Below are 22,498 nucleotides of genomic sequence, written 5' to 3'. Positions count from 1 at the left end.
ATGCCTTGTAATTGAACCACAGTGTTTTTTTTCATTGCCTCAAATAAGTCACATTTTGCCTTCTGTTCAAACCTGTACACATACACCTCCTTCTGCCTGAAGTACCCTCCCCACCATCCCTCTTTGTACACATCCTCTCACATATGTACACATTCTTACACAACCTGGTTAACATATAAAGTCCCTCTCTCTCTCTCTCTCTCTCTCTCGCTCTCTCTCTTTTTCTCTCTTTCTTAACAGTAATTTACAATTTATTCAGCTGTAATGCACTTATTCTGACTTTAAAGTAGCATCACGTGGCATACTTTTGAGTCCGTTCATGAGATTTCCGTTGTACTTATCTCCGTCTGTTTTATAGATTTGTGCACTCTCTGGCACGAGGGCATCCTTCTGGGTTTGGAACACACAGCAGTGAACACATGGATAAAAGAACCTCAGAAATAGTTAAAGCAGGAGACGATTGTGATCTTAGAATATCAAGACATATGCTGCCATTACTGTTAATATTTGTATGATAAATTTTTGTTGTAAATGCAACCTTAGGTGGTTTGAAGGTGTAGTCTGTAGGAAAGTGAATTGTCAAAAAACCCCACACTGCCTTGCTACAGGCTGCCTTTAGGCCATAATCTTGGCTTGCCAGTGAAACATAGCATCCCCCACTGGACCTGCAGAACATAGTTCTTCTCCGTTCTGCCCTGTGTTCCTAAGGCAATATGTATCTATTAGAGCACTTCTTACCCCCTATTATAACTATTTATTTGGTTGTAAAACCCTTACTTGTCTGTACGTTCTGGGTGCAATCCACAACTCTTTTGTTTACCATTTTAGTCTCAGGTCAAGCCTGGCATGTAGTATATACGTATTTGTTGAATGAATGAATGAATGGAGCATTAAATTTTCCAGTTTGTTCCTGGCCCAATTTCATGCCTCCAAATTCAGGGCTATTATTGGGTGCTGTCAGGGTCTCTTCTCCTTACTTCCCTGAGACACTTTAGTATCTTTCTTCAGTGTGGACCGGGTCTGTACTATGTCTGTAAATCTGGACTAATTTTGTATGATAGTATTACGTTTGACAATCAGTGTAAGCACTCATCACAGTGTCTAGTACCTAGAAACAGCTGAATAAGTCTATTTTTACTATTTGAAGTCAGTAGCACCATTAGGAAATAAAGGAAAGAGTGATTCTTTGCCTATTTACCTTCATGCAGATGGAGGCAACTGGAAGAGGAGGACCTCTACTGAGGAGGTCTGCCCGCTGATGGGATGTAGTCTTTAGGGCAATCTTGGGTTTCAATTGAAGAAGTAAGGTACCCCACAATATAGAGTCACCCTTGAGACACAGTTGAAGGATTCAGGTCAAAAGCCAGGGTGAATTTGGTGTGGAATCAATGAGATGGAGTTCAGCAGCTAAGGAAGAGGGTGGAATGAGAGGCATGTGTATTGATGGGGGGATGTAAATAAGGGGGTGATGGGAAGTTTGGGAGTATGAATAGGATAGAGACACCCTAAAGGTGTGAGGGAGATGAGTTGAAAGATGATTATTATTTTGAGGTTAGAATGACTTAAGTGAGAGAAGACAAGAGCAGATCAAATTTGTTTAACAAATATTTTTGATTACTTCTCAAGAAATATTATTAGCTGGGCATGTGCTAAGTGCTAGGGATTCACTGATGAAGTAAATAGTACCACCCATTTCTCCATGGAACTTACAGTCTAGTAACACAGACATAAAGCATATTATCTGTAAGATTTTGAACTATAATAAATTTCCCACCTCGTGGGAAAAGTAGAGGTTATTAGCGTATTAACAGGTAGAACTAGTTGAGTTTGGGGTAGGTATGTACTGTCTCTTTCAGCTGTGGACGGTGGGTATGAATTATTAGGGGATGGTTGAGCCTAAGAGTGCTCCAGGTACAGGGAACAGCTTGTGCAAAGACCTGTAGCGGGGAAAGATTGTGATCGTGTTGAGAAGGGATAAAAATAAAAAGCCAGAGTGCCTGGCACGAGTGGTATTTCAAGGGGAGAGACTGGAGAGGTAGGCAGAAAATGTAGCTAGGACTTAGAATTTTATCCTAAGTGTAATGGAAGGCATCAGAGGGCTTGAACAGGCAAATGGCAGAATCCACTGCACACGATGAGATTACGTTGGTGACTCTTTAGAAAAAAATAATTGATCAGGATGCAGGGAAACCAGGCTTTTGAGGAGGCCTGAAAAAGGTGATGGTGTCTAGGATTCATGGGGACGTTCACTGAGATTCTTGCGTTTATCTGCATGTGTATCCCGCACACCTGCAGGATCCCCTTAGCCACTTGTAACCCTAGCCTCATATATACATGTGTGTGCTTGTACGTTAGTGCGTGCACACAGCCCCTCATTAGGCAGACCCTGTAGACTCCAGTGTTTGTGCAAAATGTTTCAACCATCTTTCGTCCTGGGAAGTTGTAGAATAGTCAAGCTTGTCCTCTGCCCTTTCACTTCAGGAGCGGAATGGAAACTCTCCTGTGTGTAGAGGAGAAGGTTTGTAGGACGGAGGTTACAAGAATGCCCTGCTATGATATGAAAAGATGAAACTCCCCAACTCAGGAGCCTGTGTGACTGCTGGCTGGAAGCGTATATTGGAGACCGAATTCTCTTGACTTAACCAAAGAAGAGGAGGTAGCAGGGTCAGGGCAGGGGTCAGCCAAGCTCATTTTTACATGTTCCTCACGTGGTGATTGTTGTTGCTAATGAGAGCTGCCCCTTAGCAGGGCCGTTGATGTGGTGAAAGGTTCCCCCTGCCCAAGTTGAGAGGTGACTAGGAGGGCAGGGCTTCTTCCAGAAGTGCTAAGGCTCAGCGACCATTTCTTTTCTTTCCTTTTTTCCCCTTCCTCCTCTTGTTTCCCAGTCACTTGTAACTCCAAGTCAGATTGGTGATTTGTTTGTGGTGTGCTGAGAAAACCATAATGAACTGTTTGTATCCCGATGTCTTGCAGCTCATAAAATGCTGTCTGTTTAGTGGTCCTAAGCTCACATGGCTAGAACTTGATGCTCGTGAGGCCCAGGTCATAGTTCCCATTTCAGTACAGTCCTATTGGGTTCACTCTGTTATATTTTCTGACACAGGCACTGCCCATAGTCTTACTCATTCATCCTTTGCTTTTAAGACCATAGGACGGTGCAATAAGAAAAGATCATTATGAAAGTGACCCCACTCCTACAAAACCAATACCACGTACTTATTTTTCTTTTTTAAATAAATTTATTTTTTTAATTGAAGTATAGTAGATTTAGTGTTGTGTTAATTTCTGCTGTACAGCAAAGTGATTCAGTTATACATATGTATACATTCTCTTTAACTTTTTTTTTTTCCTCTGCGGCACACGGGCCTCTCACCGCCGTGGCTTCCCCCGCCACAGAGCACAGGCTCCGGACACGCAGGCCCAGCGGTCATGGCCCACGGGCCCAGCCGCTCCGCGGCACGTGGGATCTTCCCAGACCGGGGCACGAACCCGCGTCCCCTGCATCGGCAGGCGGACCCCCAACCACTGCGCCACCAGGGAAGCCCTGTATACATTCTTTTTAAAATTCTTTTCCATTATGGTTTATCATAGGATAATTGAGTATAGTTCCCTGTGCTATACAGTAGGACCTTGTTGTTTATCCATCCTATATATAATAGTTTGCATCTGCTAACCGCAGACTCCCTTCCCCACCCCCATCCCCCTTGGCAACCACAAGTCTGTTCTCTGTGTGTGAGTGTGTTTCTGTTTTGTAGATAGGTTCATTTGTGTCATTTTATTTATTTATTTTTAATCAAAGTTAGTTTCAGGCATACAGCACAGATTCAGTTTTATATATATATATATTCTTCTTCAGAGTCTCTTCCCTTATCGGTTATTACAAAATATTGAGTACAGTTTTTTGTGCCATACAGTAGGTCCTTGACATCACTAATTATTAGAGGAATGCAAGTCAAAACAACAGTGAGCTACCACCTCACACCAGTCAGAATGGCTGTCATCAAAAACTCTACATATAATAAATGCTGGGGAGGGTATGGAGAAAAGGGAACCCTCCTACACTGTTGGTGGGAACGTAAATTGGTACAGCCACTGTGGAGAACAGTATGAAGGTTCCTTAAAAAACTAAAAATAGAGCTACCATATGATCCTGTAATCCCACTCCTAGCCATATATCCAGAGAAAACCGTAATTCGAAAAGACACATGCACCCCAATGTTCATTGCAGCACTATTTACAATAGCCGAGACATGGAAGCAACCTAAGTGTCCATCGACAGATGAATGGATAAAGAAGATGTGGTACATATATACAATGGGATATTACTCAACCATAGGAAAGAATGAAATAATGCCATTTGCAGCAACATGGATGGAACTAGAGATTATCATACGAAGTGAAGTAAGTCAGACAGAGAAAGACAAATATCATATGATATCAATTATATGTAGGATCTAAAAAAACATAGAAATGAACTTATTTACAAAACAGACATAGAAAACAAACTTAAGGTTACCAAAGGGAAAGGGGGGTGGGAGGAGGGATAAACTAGGAGGCTGGATTAACATATATACACTACTATATATAAAATAGCATACTTGTTCTTAGTTGTATTATCTTCATTTGTAGCACGGCTTAGGCATCTTGCTCTTCCCATATGTTTCTCAACCCTGCCCTTTCCCCCAACAGTCATTTTGAAGACTAACCTGAAGTGTTGTGATCTCACACCCCAATGTCCTTTTCAGCACTTGATTTCCGTTTTTAATTTTGTCTATTTCTAATTCTTCTTCCAACTAGCTGTGTAAATGTGGACAAGTCACTGTACCTCTCTGGTCCTAGTTTTGTCTGTAAAATGAGCACATTAGGTTGAATCTAAGGTCTGTTTCACCACTGATGCTAAGTGTCTGGTACAGTGCCTGACATGTAAACCGAGGTGAATGGCCAACAAAGTCCTTGCTGTCATGGAGCTTATAGTCTAACAGAGACAGAGACTGCAAAACACGAATATAAAATTACACCATTTGATAAATGATAAGACAGACTGAATGGAGTAGGTGTAATGAAGGAGAAAAATGAGGAGTGTGAGCTTGGAGGTCTACTTACATTATAAGGAAGGTCAAGGTATGAAATATTAATTAGCCATAGGAATAAGAGGAAGAAGGATATTTGAGGTGAAGAGAACAGGTTATGCAGAGGCTCTGAGGTAGGAAAGGAGCCAACAGTAAGCCATTGTGGCTATAGAGTAAAATATATGAAGGAAAGATAGAGATTTGAGATAGATTTATGAAACAAAAGCTATCAGAGAATTATCAGTACATACAGGTGGCTCTGAGTGTTTAAGGTGTCAGCCAAGGGTTTGGTAGTGTAGCATTTCGTACCAAGTTAGTACAGACTCATAGTGGCAATAGAGAAAGTAGTTTCTAGAAACAAGTGGTTTCCTTTCTAATAGGAGATGGGAAAAGCCTAATAGCCCCCTGCTTTAGTCCCAATGTCAGATGCCAGTAGCCTGCAGTACCTGGCAGGTGAAATTAGTAAGAGGGATAATTGATGCCCTCAAAAACTTGCCTAACCGAGCTTTGTGCAACATATTTTGGGAGTCCACCAGCAGAGTTTGTGTGCCGACACAGGCTGAGACTTGTTTGGGTTGGAGGTGTAGTAGCTAGGCAGGGCATGGAAAGAACGCAGCTCTCGCTTTTCACCAGAGGCTTTTATGTGCTAGGTAGCTCCTAACTTAGTGCTTCCTCCTTCCCTCCCTACTAAAAGAAAGTCATTTGCTTTTAGTCCCTCCTGTATTCTACTGGCAGACTAATGTTCACATGCAACTTTGATCATACCTTCCCCCACCTGAGAGCCTGCAATAACTTCCCTTTGCTTGCTGTATCAAGTTCAGAATTCATGTTAGAATTCAAAGCCTCACATGGTCTCCAGCCTTTTCTCATTTCAAACCCCAACTAAGAATAGACTCCAGTCATTTTGACGTCTTCAAGGCCTAACCCTACCAACCTGAGTAAGCCTTCTTCCTCCAGCCGAGGCTGACGCTTCCTTGCCATGGAGTAGTGGGGAAAGCTGAATGACCTCAGGCAATGGACTCAGCCCTTCTAGTAGATCTCCAAGAAACTTTCCTATTTCAGTACTTAGTGACTTTTTGTCTTTATTCATTTCTACCAAGGGTCTTCTTTTATTGTCTCATGCTTCCATGCCTTCTCTGTGTGCTTTAAGAGCCTAGGATCGGGGACTTAGTCTGTAGATCTTGTGGACCAAACCCAGGGCTGGATAGTTAACTGTGCTGCAGTAGAAAGAACAGTAGTTTTGGAGTCAAATTGATCTGAGTTTGAATGATAGTGCTCTGACTTACCAGTGTATGACTCTGGGTGGGGATGGTGGGGTTGGTGGTTACCTAACCTTTCTGAGCCTCACGTTTCTTATTTTTAGGCTTCTGCATTGGTTTCCTCCTTTGCCAAGAGGGGTGGTGACATGAAGGAAGTACAGTATGTTGGCAGACTTTCCACTGGGAATTTTGGAACAAGCAATTTAGTGGCACCCTGGTTACTGTTTTTATATTCTGAATGTAATGACTGGTTGCTAGAATTGGAATGAGGAAAAAATTCTGGCATAAATATGCCTGGGAAGGGTTTTGTTCTGGAGAAATGTGCCTGAACCTTAGAGAAAAATGATCCATTCTAGAAAAGATTATTTATAAGCCAGTATTCTCCTGACTCTGTAGATTTGATTTCTCTAACAGTATCTAACACCAAACACCTAAGGTATTTGATGAAGGCATCTAACCTTCAAAAATCACCCTCATTAGAAAAACAGTCAACTGTACTCAAAAAATACATTTGATTTTTTGGACATAATTTTCCCCAGTAATTTGATGGTGCGAGTCATGATTTTAATCTTCACCTTTCCTGTCCTGTCTCCTTCCCCATGCCTTTGTGTGCTTGGGAAGACTGAGATGCACAGAGATTATTTTGATATGGTGAGATTCACACCTCAAGTCTTTGTTACGAATTTGAGAGTCAGCAGCTCTAGTTTAAATCCCAGCTCTCCCTGCCTCACAACGGGCAAGTTATTTTACTTCTCTGAGCCCGTTTCCTTAACTATAAATGAGATAATGATTGTGACAACTCAAGCACAATGCCTGGTTCATAGTACGCAATCAGTGACTCTTGGTTTCCTTTCCCAAGAGAACAAAACTTTCATTCCAAGCATTGTTTCATTAACCTAGTCTGTCTTACTACAATATTTAAGTGTCTGGGTATTATAATGCATATGAAATACATATGAGATGTTTTAAAATCACAGTGTCTCATACTCAGAATTATCACAGAGCCAATAAGAAAGAAAAATAACATCCAAATTTCTCACATTCAGCAAGTCAGTTTGGTTTGACGATAGCATGGTACTTGAGTCATAGGTGTAAGAGACAAGACTCTCAGTAATTTCCAGGTTACAGAAACTCTTCACCTGCTTCTTGGTTATGTTTTCATTTCTAAATCCCACCTGCATCTTAATTACACACCTGTCTTTAATCTGAGGTAGCATTTCTGCCAGTAAAGTGGGGGAGCAAAGCTTTCTATACTAAATGACATCGTCTCCCCTGGGGAAGTGATTACTCCTGCACTCATTCGCTCACTCACTCACTTTGTATTAGTTAATACTGCAGGTTGCAATTGACAGATCCCCATCTGAAATTAGGGAAACCTGTTGGAAGGGACATCTCTCAGAATGGCTGTGCTCTTGAATGGACTTATGAAGAGTCGGTCTTTGGGAACAATTGGAACCAGTAACTTGAATGCCCCCAGATTCTATTTTTCTTTTCTTGTGTACTTCTGATTCACTGTTATCATTTTGTGTGTAGACTGGTCATGTTATTCTTTTGGTCCATGTGGTAGAGGGTCTCTAGTCCAAAAGCTTGGAAAAGAGACACAGTGACAGTTTGTATAAGATGCCCATCCTGGATCAGTCAGCTGTGACCAGGAAGGCATATGCATGATCATGTAAAGACATGGCGGCTCCTTCAAGAATTATGTGGATGAAGTGGGGTGAGGAGAGCAGCACAGAAGAGGGTCCTGAGCGCAGAGTTCCAGAGATGCCCACACACCCATTCTGCCATCTTAGGTAGAGGGTTCTTAGCTGGGAATACAAAAAATATCCCTGAACTGAGGTTGCTTGCAGCCAAGTGATGGGAGATTGCTGTGCGATCAAAGAAGTGCAGTAGAATGATGTTGGTTCTGTAATAATGGATGTATAGGTTAGATAGGAGTAAAGAATAGGTTGTCAGTTAGGTTGGATCAGACACAGCTAGCTTCTGTTAGCAGTGATGGCTACACAGTTGGGCACTTTGCAGACTCTGGAAGTACTTGAGCCAAGTTGAATTGTTATCTGGGGACTAGGTATAGCCTTGGCATTTTCTGAGTATAAAAGTCCTGTGCTTTGTCATTAAGAGGCCTCTTCATCAGAGTGCCTTTTTGAGTTATCCAGTGAGTTTTTGACAGAGAAAGAATTAAGGACACCTTGAGGTTTTTTGGGTTTTAGCCACTTGTCATGTTCTATTTTAGAGAATTCATATGACCTGAATATTCATTCCCTTTGGTAGCTCCCTAAACTGGTATTAAAAGACCTCTGATAAGAAAGATTCATCAGTGTGTTTTACAACTCAGGTGGCCTGGCACTAAATGCTTGCTAATCACAACTTCCTTGCTTATAAGTCGATTGTCACTGGGCCTAAGAGCCTTTGCCATAGTCCCCCATCCTTGCTCTCATAGTGACCTGCAGTCCATGCAGAAGTGGTCTTATTATCATCCTTCAGTTTGCTTTTTTAGGCAGAACAAACTGATCCTTTTCCATCTTCTACTACATTAGGTCGGCTTCCCACATCTTATTCCACTAATCCAGTATTTGCTCCAGTCTCATCATCTTGGGTTTGCCTTTCACATTCATATTTTACCATGGCTCTTATTGTCCTTAGTTCCTTAATTTCTTCTCTCTACCCTTGCTTGCCCTTACCATTATTATTATTATTTTTTAATTATTATTTCTTTCTTTCTTTTTTTTTTGTTTTTGCGGTACGCGGGCCTCTCACTGTTGTGGCCTCTCCCGTTGCGGAGCACAGGCTCCGGACGCGCAGGCTCAGCGGCCATGGCTCACGGGCCCAGCCGCTCTGCGGCATGTGGGATCCTCCCAGACCGGGGCACGAACCCGTGTCCCCTGCATCGGCAGGTGGACTCCCAACCACTGCGCCACCAGGGAAGCCCTACCATTATTTTTAATTAAACCTTTTATTTTGAGATAATTATAGTTTCACACAAAGTTATAAGAATTAACAGAGAGATACTGTTTACCCTTAACCAAGTCTTCCCCAATGGTAACATCGCCCTGCAGAACTACTATCCAGCAGCATAAACAGGATGTTGATATTGATACGGTCAAGATATAGAACAGTAGCCCTAAAGCTTTGATTTTTAGGTTGCTTCTCATTATTCTTGTCCTTACTCATCTCTTAGACTCTTCTCTCCTTGCTCTTCTCACTTATGTATTCATTGTCCCAGGGATTTAACCAAATCAGATTTAAGGATCTTAGAAGACTCAATTTTCTCTTTGATAGGTTGGCTAGATTTCATGGTGTCAGAGTTTCTAGAGATGGCAACTTGCATTCTGTAAATTATTTGCCTGGAATAACTATATGGATGTCTCAAGGTGGCCTTAAAATTCATGTGAGGACCTGGTCTGCTGTGAGTTAATTTTGCCTCAATTTCAGGCAGGTCACATGAGGGTGAAGAGTTTGTGGGGGCTGGTATGGTACTAATCCTCTGAGACTTAAGAACCCTAATCAAAGGTGCTTTTCCCCCCAAAGGACAGTTCTGCACAGAGGATGTGGATGAGTGCCTGCTGCAACCCAATGCCTGTCAGAACGGGGGCACCTGTACCAACCGCAATGGGGGCTATGGCTGTGTGTGTGTTAATGGCTGGAGTGGAGATGACTGCAGTGAGAACATTGATGACTGCGCCTTCGCCTCCTGCACTCCAGGCTCCACCTGCATTGATCGTGTGGCCTCCTTCTCTTGCATGTGCCCAGAAGGAAAGGCAGGTAAGGCCCGCGGAAGAACAGAGCTGGAAATGAGGGAAAGGGCTGGTGAGCCGTCGGGATTTCTGCCTCCTTCTCTTTCTTCCCTTTTGGGGTATGTCCTTTTAATTTCCATCTGTAGGAACATGCCTCTCAAAGCTGTTCTTCTGGAAATGTAATTAGCCCAAGTGCTGTGAAATTAGTTTTCTTCCTTAGGACTTTTGGCTCTCAACTCTGTGTACCTCAGTTTTTCATCCCTCCAAAATGAAAGTTAGCAACTATTGCCTTGGGAACATCTATAGCCCTCCTTAAGATTTTAAGCTGAAAGGCAACTCCGAAATTAAGATGAATTTCTCAGAAATTAAGATAAAATTACTCACAAATGGATGTAGGCAGTTAATTTTAAGAAGAAATAATCCATTTACTCAGAAAAAGCTGGCAAGAGGGAAACAAGTGCATTCCAGCTCTCCATATTGTCCTCTAAGGGAAGGTTTTTACCGACTGCAAAGTTAACCTTGCTCTAGCCTTTCAGTTTAACAGCTTCTGGTTCTAGGAATAGAGCAGTGAAGGGAGGAATGTGATGGAAGGAGATTGCTTAGTGAGAGAACTTGGTGCCTAGCAGTTTTGAAATGTTCTTATATCTATGCCTTTCCGAAAGCCCCACCTCCAGCTTTGTAGAAGAAGCCTTAGTCACCTCTTCTTAAGCTAATTTCAGACTGGAAAATCCAGTTCCCATGTGAACTCTGCAGAACATGGGGCCTAGTAATATCTTCAGAGTCCTGAGGGCACTTGAGCCAGGAATGTTGACACTATTAAAAAGCTGCCCGAGTATAGGCTGATGACGTTCAGCTGGTTTTTTCTTCTGAGGCTCGTGAAATGCAGGTGGCCCCAAGATGATCAGGTAGCATGATCTTGGGAAAGAAAGTAGGTTGCCTAATAAAATATAGGATGTATGTATTGTTTGGGACATATAGTAAATAATTATTTGTTGTTTCTCTGAAATTCAAATTGAACTGGGAGTCCTCTATTTTTATTTGTTAACTAAACATGACAGCACAATGGGAAGTATATCTCCCTTTTCCTGTCTCCATCATCTAACCATCTCACTTTATGGCCTCACTTTATCTACCCTTGGGGAGGGGTCCAGCTAAGGGCTCAGGGTCAGGCTATCAGGGTTGTCTGCAGAAGCTCCTTGCTTTGCTGCTGCCTGCAGCATGTCCCTAAGATTGGGTCAGGAAATTGCCTCTAAATCTTCATATTGGATTTTGATGTGCCAGTCATAAGGTTTTCCCTCCTCCATGAAAGAGAAAACTGTTCCCCAAGTAAGGGACATTTTCTCTGTCTTCTCCTTACCCCACCCTGTGATAGGTCTCTTATGTCATCTGGACGATGCATGCATCAGCAACCCCTGCCACAAGGGGGCACTGTGTGACACCAACCCTCTGAACGGGCAGTATATTTGCACCTGTCCACAAGGCTACAAAGGGGGTGACTGTACAGAAGATGTGGATGAGTGTGCCATGGGTGAGTACACAGAACCTTTCCGATTCCTCATGGTGTCTGTCGAGCTCAGCAAGCATTTAAGCTGAAGCGCATTTTACTCTACGAGCATGTTTCACCCAAACCTCGGATCTCACCTGTTACATGCCCACTGTTCACAGCTAACCTTTCAGTGTAACCATATATTCTATTCTGGGAACTGAAATATATAGAAGGTTTGTACTTGACTCTTAACATAAAGCCCTACCTTAGTGACAGTTTGGGCATAAGAACAGTAGAGACTCACAAGAGTTGAGGTTGTCCTGATTTGTCTTTCTTTCCTTATTTCCTCCCTTCCTCCCTTCCTTCCCTCCCTCCCTCCCTCCCTCCTTCCTTCCTTCATCTTGTTTATTTATTTACTTACTTGCTTATTGATTGATTGATTAGAAGAAAATAGGAAATTGAGAACCCGATTATTAAAGACCTGGCCCTAATGCTAATAATCTGACCCACTTCTGTAGTCCACGTTTGTGGAAGCCCCATCAAGTGCTCTGATCCTGGTGATTGGTGCTTGTGTCTTCCAGCCAATAGCAATCCTTGTGAGCATGCGGGAAAATGTGTGAACACAGATGGTGCCTTCCACTGTGAGTGTCTGAAGGGCTATGCAGGGCCTCGTTGCGAGATGGACATCAACGAGTGCCATTCAGACCCCTGCAAGAATGATGCCACCTGTCTGGATAAGATTGGAGGCTTCACATGTCTGTGCATGCCAGGTACATGGGCCATCAGTGTGTGGGATCTAGACAGGAGGCACTGCCCTGTGCTTCTCTTAGGCAGAGCAGTCAGTATAGCGTGGCAATTCCATAAGCTCTGTTACCATTTAATCCCCCGCCAAGGGGACCCTTAAGGAGTAAGGCCATCTTAGAATTCTTAGAGCTATGAAAAGCAATCCCATTATGTCAAAACCCAGATACATGTGAGAGAAAAATTCAGAAGATTTTTAAAATGCAAGTATACTTTGATTTAATAAAGGATTTATCATAAAAATTCTTTAAATAGCAAGCTTTCCTTACCCCCTGATATGTTACAAATAGCATACCATTCCATTTATAGAAAATAATTTTACCCATAATTGTATAGGCTCTTGCCATTTACCTCATAGTGAGATACACATGCTTTGTTATACTCTGGAACTCTTCTGCAGAGACCATTGCTTGAATCCTCAGACAGCACCGCTAAACCCAGCTTAAAAATGACGGCTGTCAGTGGCTGCTTTGCCTGATTGAGGGTGCTGGCCTCTCTAGCCTTGGCAGGCCTTCCTGACCTTTACTTGCACCCTGAGAGCAACAGCGTCTCTGACTCAGCTGGTCTTTAGGAACTTGGACTGGGGACCCTGTGGGCCTGGCACTGTCCTGAAAGCAAAGCCTGGACTGATCAGAGAATGTGGTTCGGTCTTTGTTGGCATGCTAGGTCTTAGCAAGGTCTTTGGAGGTGACCTCTTCCCCCTCTCCACAGAGGCATGGATATCCCAGAATATTCCCCTGTCTGGCTGTTGCTTACAGTGACTGTTTCCAATCATAGCAGAGTCCTCTTTTCCCTCTGCGGAAATGTTCATACTCATAGAGGATATAGTCATCTTTGCAACTTTGTGCTTTCTTGGCTAGAACATGCCTTTGTCTTTTTCTAAGCCACTTGTGTGGTCCATTTTGTCCAGGTTTCAAAGGTGTGCATTGTGAATTGGAGATAAATGAATGTCAGAGCAACCCTTGCGTGAACAATGGACAGTGTGTGGATAAAGTCAATCGCTTCCAGTGTCTGTGTCCGCCTGGTAAATGCCCACCACCTGCCCCCGTTTTCTTTGAAAGCATAAAGCTGGCTGACCACAGGGACGGGAGGAGGGAGAGAACGTGTGTGGGCTGTACATGAGGAAGTCATTAAAGTGAGTGCTTCAGGATAGGAGTGTGTGTGTACAGAAATGGGGGATTTGTTTCAGCCAGTGTGTCTTCCAAATCCTTTGTGGCCAGAAGTCCAAGTCTATTCTGAATGACCCATGACCTCTCTGTCTGTGTGTACATTTGGGAAAGTTCATACCTCACGGAAGCCTTAGTTCTAGGTTATTCAGGATTTTATTTTTTCCTGTGGGTCATATTCTTGAAACCTTTCTGTGAGATGATTATTTTTAGACATTTCACCCATGGGTACAGAAACAGCACAAGGCGATTCTTTGCAGAGAATGCTGTGTCTCTCCTTTGGCTCCCCAAAGCTGTTGTTGAAGACGTGCTAAATTTTCTGCCAGAGTCTATAGCCTCTCTTGTTTCTTTAGAGAGGAGGTCCCAGTTCTTCTGAAGTTACATTCACTTGTTAGGGGGCTCTGCCTATAACCATTCAGTCCCTACTTTAACTAGAAGTGAACTCTGTGGTGGGAAGAAAAAGGTAGAGAGACACACAGGTACCTCTGATGCCCTGAGCCTAACCCAGTTATCCTAGTTACCTGTTGGGTAGAATAATTCTACATTTGCTGACCCATGGGTATAAACCCTGCCAATAACAACCCAGTTCTCTTTGGGCATCATTCTCATAGTAAGGAAGGCATAGGATAACCCTTTGACTGGTGTCATCGCTGTACCCTTTTCAGGTTTCACTGGGCCAGTTTGCCAGATCGATATTGACGACTGTTCCAGTACTCCATGTCTGAATGGGGCAAAGTGTATAGATCACCCAAATGGTTATGAATGCCAGTGCGCCACAGGTAAGGATTTTTCACTTCTTATTCCCCTGGTAGGTCTGCCTGAACAAAACAGGAGACCGTCCTCTTCTAGCTGCCCTGCCAGGCCAGTCCACTAACATGGGCTGCTCTGGGTTTAGAAAGAGCTTCTTCCAAGCCTCTTTCTTGCTGCTCTCTGACTGTTTCCTCTACAACACCTGCCTCCTTCACCACAGTCGTGGCCTGGCCTGGACATTTCCATTTGGTGCCCCTGTCTTTCTTGGGCAGATTTTGGCAACGGTGAGTTTCCAGCTGGCTTGACCTACTCCTTTGGAAAAGGGAAGAGTTCCAGGTGAAAGCTATTTTTCACTGGGGCTTCTCAGCAGGAGACCTGTCTCTGTGTTTCTTGAGGCAAGTGATCGAACAAAGGCCCAGAAATCTGGGGGCAGTGGTGTGCAAGTGCAGAGGTTTTCTGCATAAAAGATGACTGATGCTTTGAGAGTTGGATGTGTATTTGAACGGGGGAGGGAGCCCTGTCTGGGAAAGTTTGGGTCCTCTTTCCTGACTTCTGCTACTAGGGTCAAAAAGAATGTTTACAAATATTCTACATTTCTGATCTGTGGCGACATTTCTAATTTGGGAGTAGATTTGAATAAGCCAAATGTCCCTTATTACACATTTGCTTCTGCACAGACCATCATTGTGTAGAAAAGGACTAGAAATTAGTAGCAAACATGAATTCCCAGTTTCTTTTTTCATCTGACTGTTTAAGAAAGGAGTTATGAATATAATTCAAGATATTTTTTCTTCTTTTAGAAGATGGAGTCTTAAAGGATTTTAAGCATCATGTGCATGATTTTTTTTGTGATCACAGAAAAGCAAACTAAGTCATAACAATAAACACAGAGAATTACTATTTCAGTAGTATTGGAACATTACCACTTGTTAGGCCTACTTAGAGAGGGCCCTGTCAGATGGTCCACTTAATTTTCTTCTCTTTTCACAAACGTTTGTTTCTGGTTGGAGAGGTTTCAGGTTTTGTCTTCCTCTGGCCAGATTATGCTTGTGGAGAATAACCTTCACTGGAGAGAATTTACAAAGCTTGAACTCATGTTTAAACGGGAGGAGAGCCCTCCTAGAGTCTTTTAAAAGGATTTAATGTTGAATAAAGGAACTTTTATTTGTCCCTTTTCTTTTAACTGTCATAACTTGTTCATTCATTTTATTTAACAAGTATTTATTAAAAGCTTACTGTATATGCATAGATCCCTGGGAGGTTGAGAGGAACAGAGAAAAGTTCTCTGTCCTCTCAGGTCAGAATTGGGAAGATAAGGTACATGAAACCATTAATATAGTACCTGTATATGCAGTTGGGTTTGGGAGGAAAGGAATATAGAGGTAAATATATTAAGGAAAAATATTGAGAGCTATTCCCCACTGAAGTCCAATATTAAATGAAGATGCAGTTAAAGCGTCTCTGCAATGAAATTATTATTTAGAAAAAGCTATTTGAATTCTACAAATTTGACTTGAAAAACTTTATTTTAAGCAAAACTCTCTAGGCTTGCCTTATAAATCAATGCAAATAGTCAGTTCCAACTGCTCATTGCCTGCAGTATGAATTGTTTAAGACTTGGGATGTGTAGGATAAGTGGATGCCGGCTACATTTATGTTCAGGTATGCAATGTCTGCCTTGGTTTTTAAGCATCTTTGGTACAATTTCTTCCAAGGATTCACTGGTGTGTTGTGTGAGGAGAACATTGACAACTGTGACCCCGATCCTTGCCACCATGGCCAGTGTCAGGATGGGATTGATTCCTACACCTGCGTCTGCAATCCAGGGTACATGGGCGCCATCTGCAGCGACCAGATAGATGAATGTTACAGCAGCCCTTGCTTGAATGAGGGTCGCTGCATCGACCTGGTAAATGGTTACCAGTGCAACTGCCAGCCAGGCACATCAGGTAAGCCCACGCCGTATTTCCTTTGGAGTTTTCACTGTTTTTCAGAAACAATTTATGCAGATGTCTCAGACATTCTTGGCATATGCGTAGATACCTAAAAAAGAGTCTTGATTCTGAGAAGCTCAGCCAGAGCCATGGCCAGAAGTGTCTCAGAGGCAGATGACTCTCGCCAGTAGAGGAATGAGAGACAATAGCTTTGCAGATGGCTTTATGTATGTGCTTTTCATTAAAAGGAGGCACACCACTTCAAAAAATTGAAATTATTATTTAAAATTGAAAGCCATCTTGCCTTTGTGGCTTGATTTGATCGTCTTTGTTTCTTTAACCTCCACCTCAATCAGATTAATGAAGTTGGTCCTCCCTCCCTGCCTCCAGTTCTTCCAATAGTTTTTCCTCTGTTTCAGAGTCCAGTATTTTTTTTTTTTTTTGCGGTACGCGGGCCTCTCACTGCCGCGGCCTCTCCCGTTGCGGAGCACAGGCTCCAGACGCGCAGGCCCAGCGGCCAGGGCTCACGGGCCCAGCCACTTTGCGGCATGTGGGATCTTCCCGGGCCGGGGCACAAACCCGCGTCCCCTGCATCGGCAGGCGGACTCTCAACCACTGCGCCACCAGGGAAGCCCAGAGTCCAGTATTTTTAATGTGACACTTTTCTCCTGGTATTTTTCTCTGGTGGGCCTTGGCCATCTGGGGGGCGGGGAATCTAAAGGAGAGGAGAGACTTTGCAACACGTTCCATTGTCAGTTAGAATGCAGAGCTGCCATTTCCCATCCCAAGTTCCTTGCTGTTTCCTGAGTCCAGTTGAATGACTCCTCGTTAGTCGTGAGGGCATGCTGCTCCTTGCTGGGGAAATGTTGAATTGTTTTCTCAGGCAGCAGCATTTCACAGGTTTCAGTAGATCCTGTTTTATTTATTCGAGGAATAATTATGGTCACAACTGTGGTTAATGGACAGAGAAGTTCTGTGTCTCCGATCAAAGGAAAATGTATTAGTGGAAGATTAACTAGTGTGTGCCTTTGTTAGAAGGGAACCTGCCAATACGAGGAGTGATTTATTGAGAACTCATTTTCCATTTAAGGAAAACGGCCTATGTAGGGGGCAGAGGTGGGGGAGGAGGTTAGCTGCCCTCATTTCATCTTGTTATTTCCAAATCCATTTCTTCAAACTTGTCAAAGGCCTGGTCTTCATCCAGGAACCCGTACATGCCAAGTTTGAAAACAAAGTCCTTTTTGAGTTGCTCAAGCATATGAGAAACATCCCATGCCTTCCCAGTTGAAAATGCCTTCCCCCTCCCCACGTTTAGATAACTCAGTAAAAGAGCTGAATAGATCTTTGTGAAACCTTCCAAAAGCAATTTGCTTCCGGGCTGGTCCCCCGACATGAGAAATTGCAGTACGGAAAGAAATTTGAGAGATTTACAAGCGATTGAATGGATGCCTTTAGAATGGTGGGGCTGTTTTAGGCTTTGCTGTTGTTCCCGTTACAACAAATGTACTGGACACCTGGGTGAGTGGTGGGCTGGCAAGCACTTTGTTTTCTCTGGGATTATATAATAATGCCAGGTTGGGTCAGGTGTGTTCCCTGGGGAGGAGAGAGAAGTCAAGGTGAAAGTAGCTGTCAGTGAGAAAGGCAAGCAGTGAATAACAGTGGTGTGCAGGCAGCATAGAGAGGGAAGGCCCTGGTTCTCTCAGAAAACGGCCAGATCCATTCCTGTGGCTGTTTGGAGTATTAAAGCAAAGAGATGCAGGCAACATAAAGAGATCTTGGCCTGTAATGGGTGGAGAAAGACCTGGCATGTACCAGGAGCCTGGGTGAAAGGATTCATTCAATCCATCATTATGAATAGACTCTCGAGTTCTAGAATAAGAATCCACAACCCATTCATAATATAGTCTGAGTTGGTAGGTTGGAGTTTGGATGCGTGTGTGGATAGAGGGATGCTTTACAACTTGCTGGTTATAATTGTGGTTTCTCACTCAGTAAGTACTTAAAGTGCAATACACTACCCAGAATCACTTTTGATGCTTTTGATACCTGTGATCTTCAGTGAGTTTTTTTGGGTTTCAAGTCACAGAAACCACCTTGACTAGCTAAAAGAATCATCAACAAACAAGCAAACAACAACTACAAAACAGACAAGCAGAAAGAATTTTGTGAAAGCACACAGAAGTATCTTACAGATGCCAAGTGAGAATTGAACAATGTGGCTTTGGGGGGATGAGCGGGAAGTAAGGGCCACATGCAGACCATAGGTCACACAGTTCATGTTCCAATGTCTCAGTGAGATAATCTCATTGGCCCAGCTTGAGCTGGGTGTCTCTTCCTGCTAGAATGAAACATGGATTTGGGGGCAGAGTCACATTGGACCTCCATGGCTGTTTGGGGCCTGCCTTGGTCCATTGCGAGTAAACGGGGGTTGTCAAACAAGGGCTAGACACATCTCCTAAAGGTATCCATTTGTAATCAAAGAATATTGAAGCCTTGCCTCATCTGTGGCCAGTAGGGCAGTATAGCCTCATCAATCACAGAATGACCAGTATGGTATGGTGAAGTATATGGAATCCAGAGAGCTGGGTTCACGTCCTAACTGTGCTGACGCAATTGTGCAAGTTCATGATAAAATGGGTGTAACACAGCTTGATTTGCCAGTGGAGTGAGGAGAATAAAGTTATGGAATGTAGGAGGCAGAGTACTTGGCTCATGATAATGGCTCAACAGATTGTTAATATAGTAATTAATATCAATAAATATTAATATAAAGTGTGAGTGAATAAAAACTATGGCATTTTGTTGTGGAAGTTTCGTTTATTAGTTTATATCCTAACTATCAGGCTTTATTTTTAGACTTTTTAAACTACCAAGATATTCTTCTACTATGATACCCAACCACATCACTAAATTCATGTTAAATAAATAATGAAATGTCATGAGTAGTTTTAGAGAATAATGGTAACAATAATGATTGGTGTATCTCTACCATTTAGTTACCCATATCTACAATTAAACCTTCCTAAATAGAGCCAAACTCTACCGTTCATCTGAGGAACAGACTAGGAGGAAGGCGGCATACCCCAGAACGAAGTTACCAGACTCTTTATCCTGAACTTTAGCCCATCATAGGGACAGTCAGTATCAAGCTTGTAGTAGTAGATACAAGTTCCAAAATTCTAATTTTCATGTGAAAGCTTAAATTTTATCTTTGGAGCACAGTACTGTCACAGTTGTTTTCCTTGAAATGGCAGGTTTATTTCTCTCACTTAATGTTTGCTACATACTTAAGTCTGAATAGCCCTGGTTTGTCCGTCAGTTGTTCTTTCAATTAAAATGGGATTCTTTGAACAAAGCAACTGTTTCAGTTCAGTACTCAAACAATCACACAACTGCTTTTCCTGGAGACAGCTCTGAAGGTTGGCATGCCACAGAATTGCTTTATGTGTATTTTCCATTTCATCACACAGAACAGTAGAGGTATACTCAAGGGTCAAGGTATAATCAAATTATAAAGTTAAGAATTTTGACAGCTTGACCAAAGTCATTCTTAAGTGAAGCTATCTTTTTGTTTTGTGTTAACCGAGTACATGGAGGTGAAGAATAAAAAGACCCCTAGTACAATTTGGTGCCACTGCCTTGATTCCTGTTAAGATGCCGGCAGTCCTGCCCCCATTGCTTTTGCATCATTAGTGCAAATTCCAACACAATGAAAACAACGAATAGTGGCTTAGTATGGTTAATATAATCATTTTGACCTCGTGATGCCCCGATGGGGCCTGGAGGACTGCACTTTGAGAACTGCTCCTTTCCTGCATCCAGGGTTGGCTGGGTACTCTTTAGATTCCTTAACACCTAGCACCACAAGCAGAGATCATTGGTATTTTCTGTGCTGATATTGCGTGGTTTCTCTTTGCTTTCATCTCTGCAGGTGTTAACTGTGAGATCAATTTTGATGACTGTGCAAGTAGCCCTTGTGTCCATGGGGTCTGTATGGATGGCGTTAATCGTTACAGCTGCGTCTGCTCGCCAGGATTCACAGGTAACGCTCCTTTTTGTTGGGTGCCTCCTCCTTCAGCCCCATCACTTTGGGAAAAGGGCATCTAAAGAAAAAGTACTTTTCAAATATTTCCTATTTCTTTGTCTCTTGGAAAGTTAGAAGTTTGATTCTGTGCTTCTCTGGCCCAGTTTTCTACTTACAGGGCTTCCCTAAACTGTAACATGAAACTTTTCATTAGTTCGGGTTTTTAGGCCATGTGTTTATAACTACCTGAAAAGAATTTCTTTTCAGACTTGAATTATATAGCTTTCAAAGCCACCCTTATTTTTCTGCACTTAGTAGTGAATACCTTCTGTAAAGGCATGGCCAAGGTAAAATTCTATGAAAACACTAAATGCTTTCTTCTGACTACTTCCTCTTATGGGGGATTGTTGGGTAAGGCCAAAACTTGGGAGGATCAAACTATTTTTGGCTAGCACAGAGAGGTTTTTTTTTCTCTCTAGGAGGAAGAAGGTAAGTGACTAAGATAAAATTGGTTATAATTCTTCCTAAATTATAAGCAGCTAGAACATTTATACACACACCATGTGTGCACACACACAAACTCACATGCATCTTCTCTTTGACCTCTTTTGTTGCTAATAAGATTACCCTCCTGATGAAAACGTGCTAGAGGTTACTGAGCCTCTACTGAAGGCTTTTACTGACACATCCGTTTGTTAATGGCACCGTCAGAGAGCATATAATGTGCCTGTCGCATTCTCTCTAGACAGTGCCACATAGAAGCAGGCACTTACATAATGATGTTACCATTTAATAAATACCATGTGTTCATTTGCAACCAATGTGAGAAACTTCCCATGGAGTTCTTTAAACTATGATGTCAAAAGGCCATCAGAGCCAAGTGAAGAGATACCTCTTGCTTGCCAGAAACTTACCCCTCTCTGTACTTCACAAGCCTTTGCACTGCGTGGTGTGATTGTGGACATGAGAGAGGAATGCTTATGGCCCACATGGGTCACCGTAATATCTGCTCAGTGGAAGATAACTCAGAAGACAGGTGTGATGAAACCTCTTATATCTAGTGCCCAGCACTGCTGGTATAGCCAGACGTACTTCTGTGTTCTGAAACGTGTTACTCCAACATTAAGTGACAGCCAACTGAATACACAAAAATTCCTGCTAGGTAGAATGACATATGCATTTTTCAAGGCCTTATTTTGAGCTAGGCATTAAATTAAGTGCCTAACCTCATTGAATTGTCACTGCTATTATTATTTCTGCAGTATTGATGAGAAACCCAGAGCTCAAGAGAGCTTAAGTAACAGTACTAGTGCACTGCGGCCAGCATTCCACCCCAGGGGGTCCTACTCTAGAGTCCATACTCATTCCCACTTCACTGGACAGCCTAAGTAGGTCCCTGCTGTGGTTTCTTTTTACATATGTAAGCCTCAGACTCATCTTAAATTTTTTGGAAATGTCAGTGAATCATATGTTCTCTCTTTTTAACATTTAGCAAATCAGGAAGGTCAAAGAGGGAGGACATAGGCTAAAAATATTCTAAAATAAACTTAAGGTGTAGCATGAAACTGCATAACCAAGAAATGGAATGTTTTGGTTACTGGGTGGTACCCTGTTCTTGGAACAGTTTTCTACAGCTGTTTTTCCTATTTGTTTTTTTAAGTCAGTTGCTGAAAATATCAGAGACAACTGTGATATATACTCATGACTTGTAAATATGAGGTGTTTTAGTCTTGCCTTTGTTTTATTTTAATACTACTATTTTTTAATTACAATTTTAATAACAGCTTGAGCAGATTTAAGGGAGGTTTTTTTTTCTAAGACTAAATTCTGTGTTCTCTGCAGACCTCTTTATACTAAATGATTCAATAGGAAAAGTAAGAAATCATGTGGTACTTCTATAGAATACTTCCCAGTTTTATAAACTACTTTTCAGTTTCACCTTGATGTCCATTATTTTGCTGATTTCTTATAACAGTCCATGAAAGTACATAGGTTGGATATGAAACCAAAAGCACAGGTAACAAAAACTAAAATAAACAAGTGGGACTACATTAAGCTAATGAGCTTCTGCACAGCAAAGGAAACAATAAGTTGAAAGGCAACTTACAGAGTGGGAGAAAATATATGCAAACAATATATCTGATAAGGGGTTAATATCCAAAATGTACAAAGAACTCATACAACTCAATAGTAAAGAAGCAAATAATCCAATTAAAAATTGGGCAAATAACAAGAAAAAGAATTCTGTAACTATGTATGGTGACAGATGTTAACT

General features: G+C 42.3%; 1 protein-coding gene across 1 annotated transcript in view; it reads left to right on the top strand.

Moving 5' to 3' along the window:
* Window positions 1-22,498, top strand: part of NOTCH2 (notch receptor 2) — a 177,826-nt gene that overhangs the window by 106,545 nt on the left and 48,783 nt on the right. Inside the window, exons 6-12 of the mRNA XM_060028014.1 lie at window positions 9,857-10,090; window positions 11,435-11,590; window positions 12,130-12,318; window positions 13,260-13,373; window positions 14,181-14,294; window positions 15,981-16,214; window positions 20,131-20,241. Coding sequence (XP_059883997.1) covers window positions 9,857-10,090; window positions 11,435-11,590; window positions 12,130-12,318; window positions 13,260-13,373; window positions 14,181-14,294; window positions 15,981-16,214; window positions 20,131-20,241 — 1,152 coding nt within the window. The remainder of the gene's footprint in view (window positions 1-9,856; window positions 10,091-11,434; window positions 11,591-12,129; window positions 12,319-13,259; window positions 13,374-14,180; window positions 14,295-15,980; window positions 16,215-20,130; window positions 20,242-22,498) is intronic.

Source organism: Delphinus delphis, chromosome 1 (genome assembly GCF_949987515.2).
Source record: "Delphinus delphis chromosome 1, mDelDel1.2, whole genome shotgun sequence".
NCBI lineage: Eukaryota > Metazoa > Chordata > Mammalia > Artiodactyla > Delphinidae > Delphinus > Delphinus delphis.
Note: the sequence above shows the minus strand (reverse complement) of the source record. Positions and strands in the feature narration are given on the sequence as shown.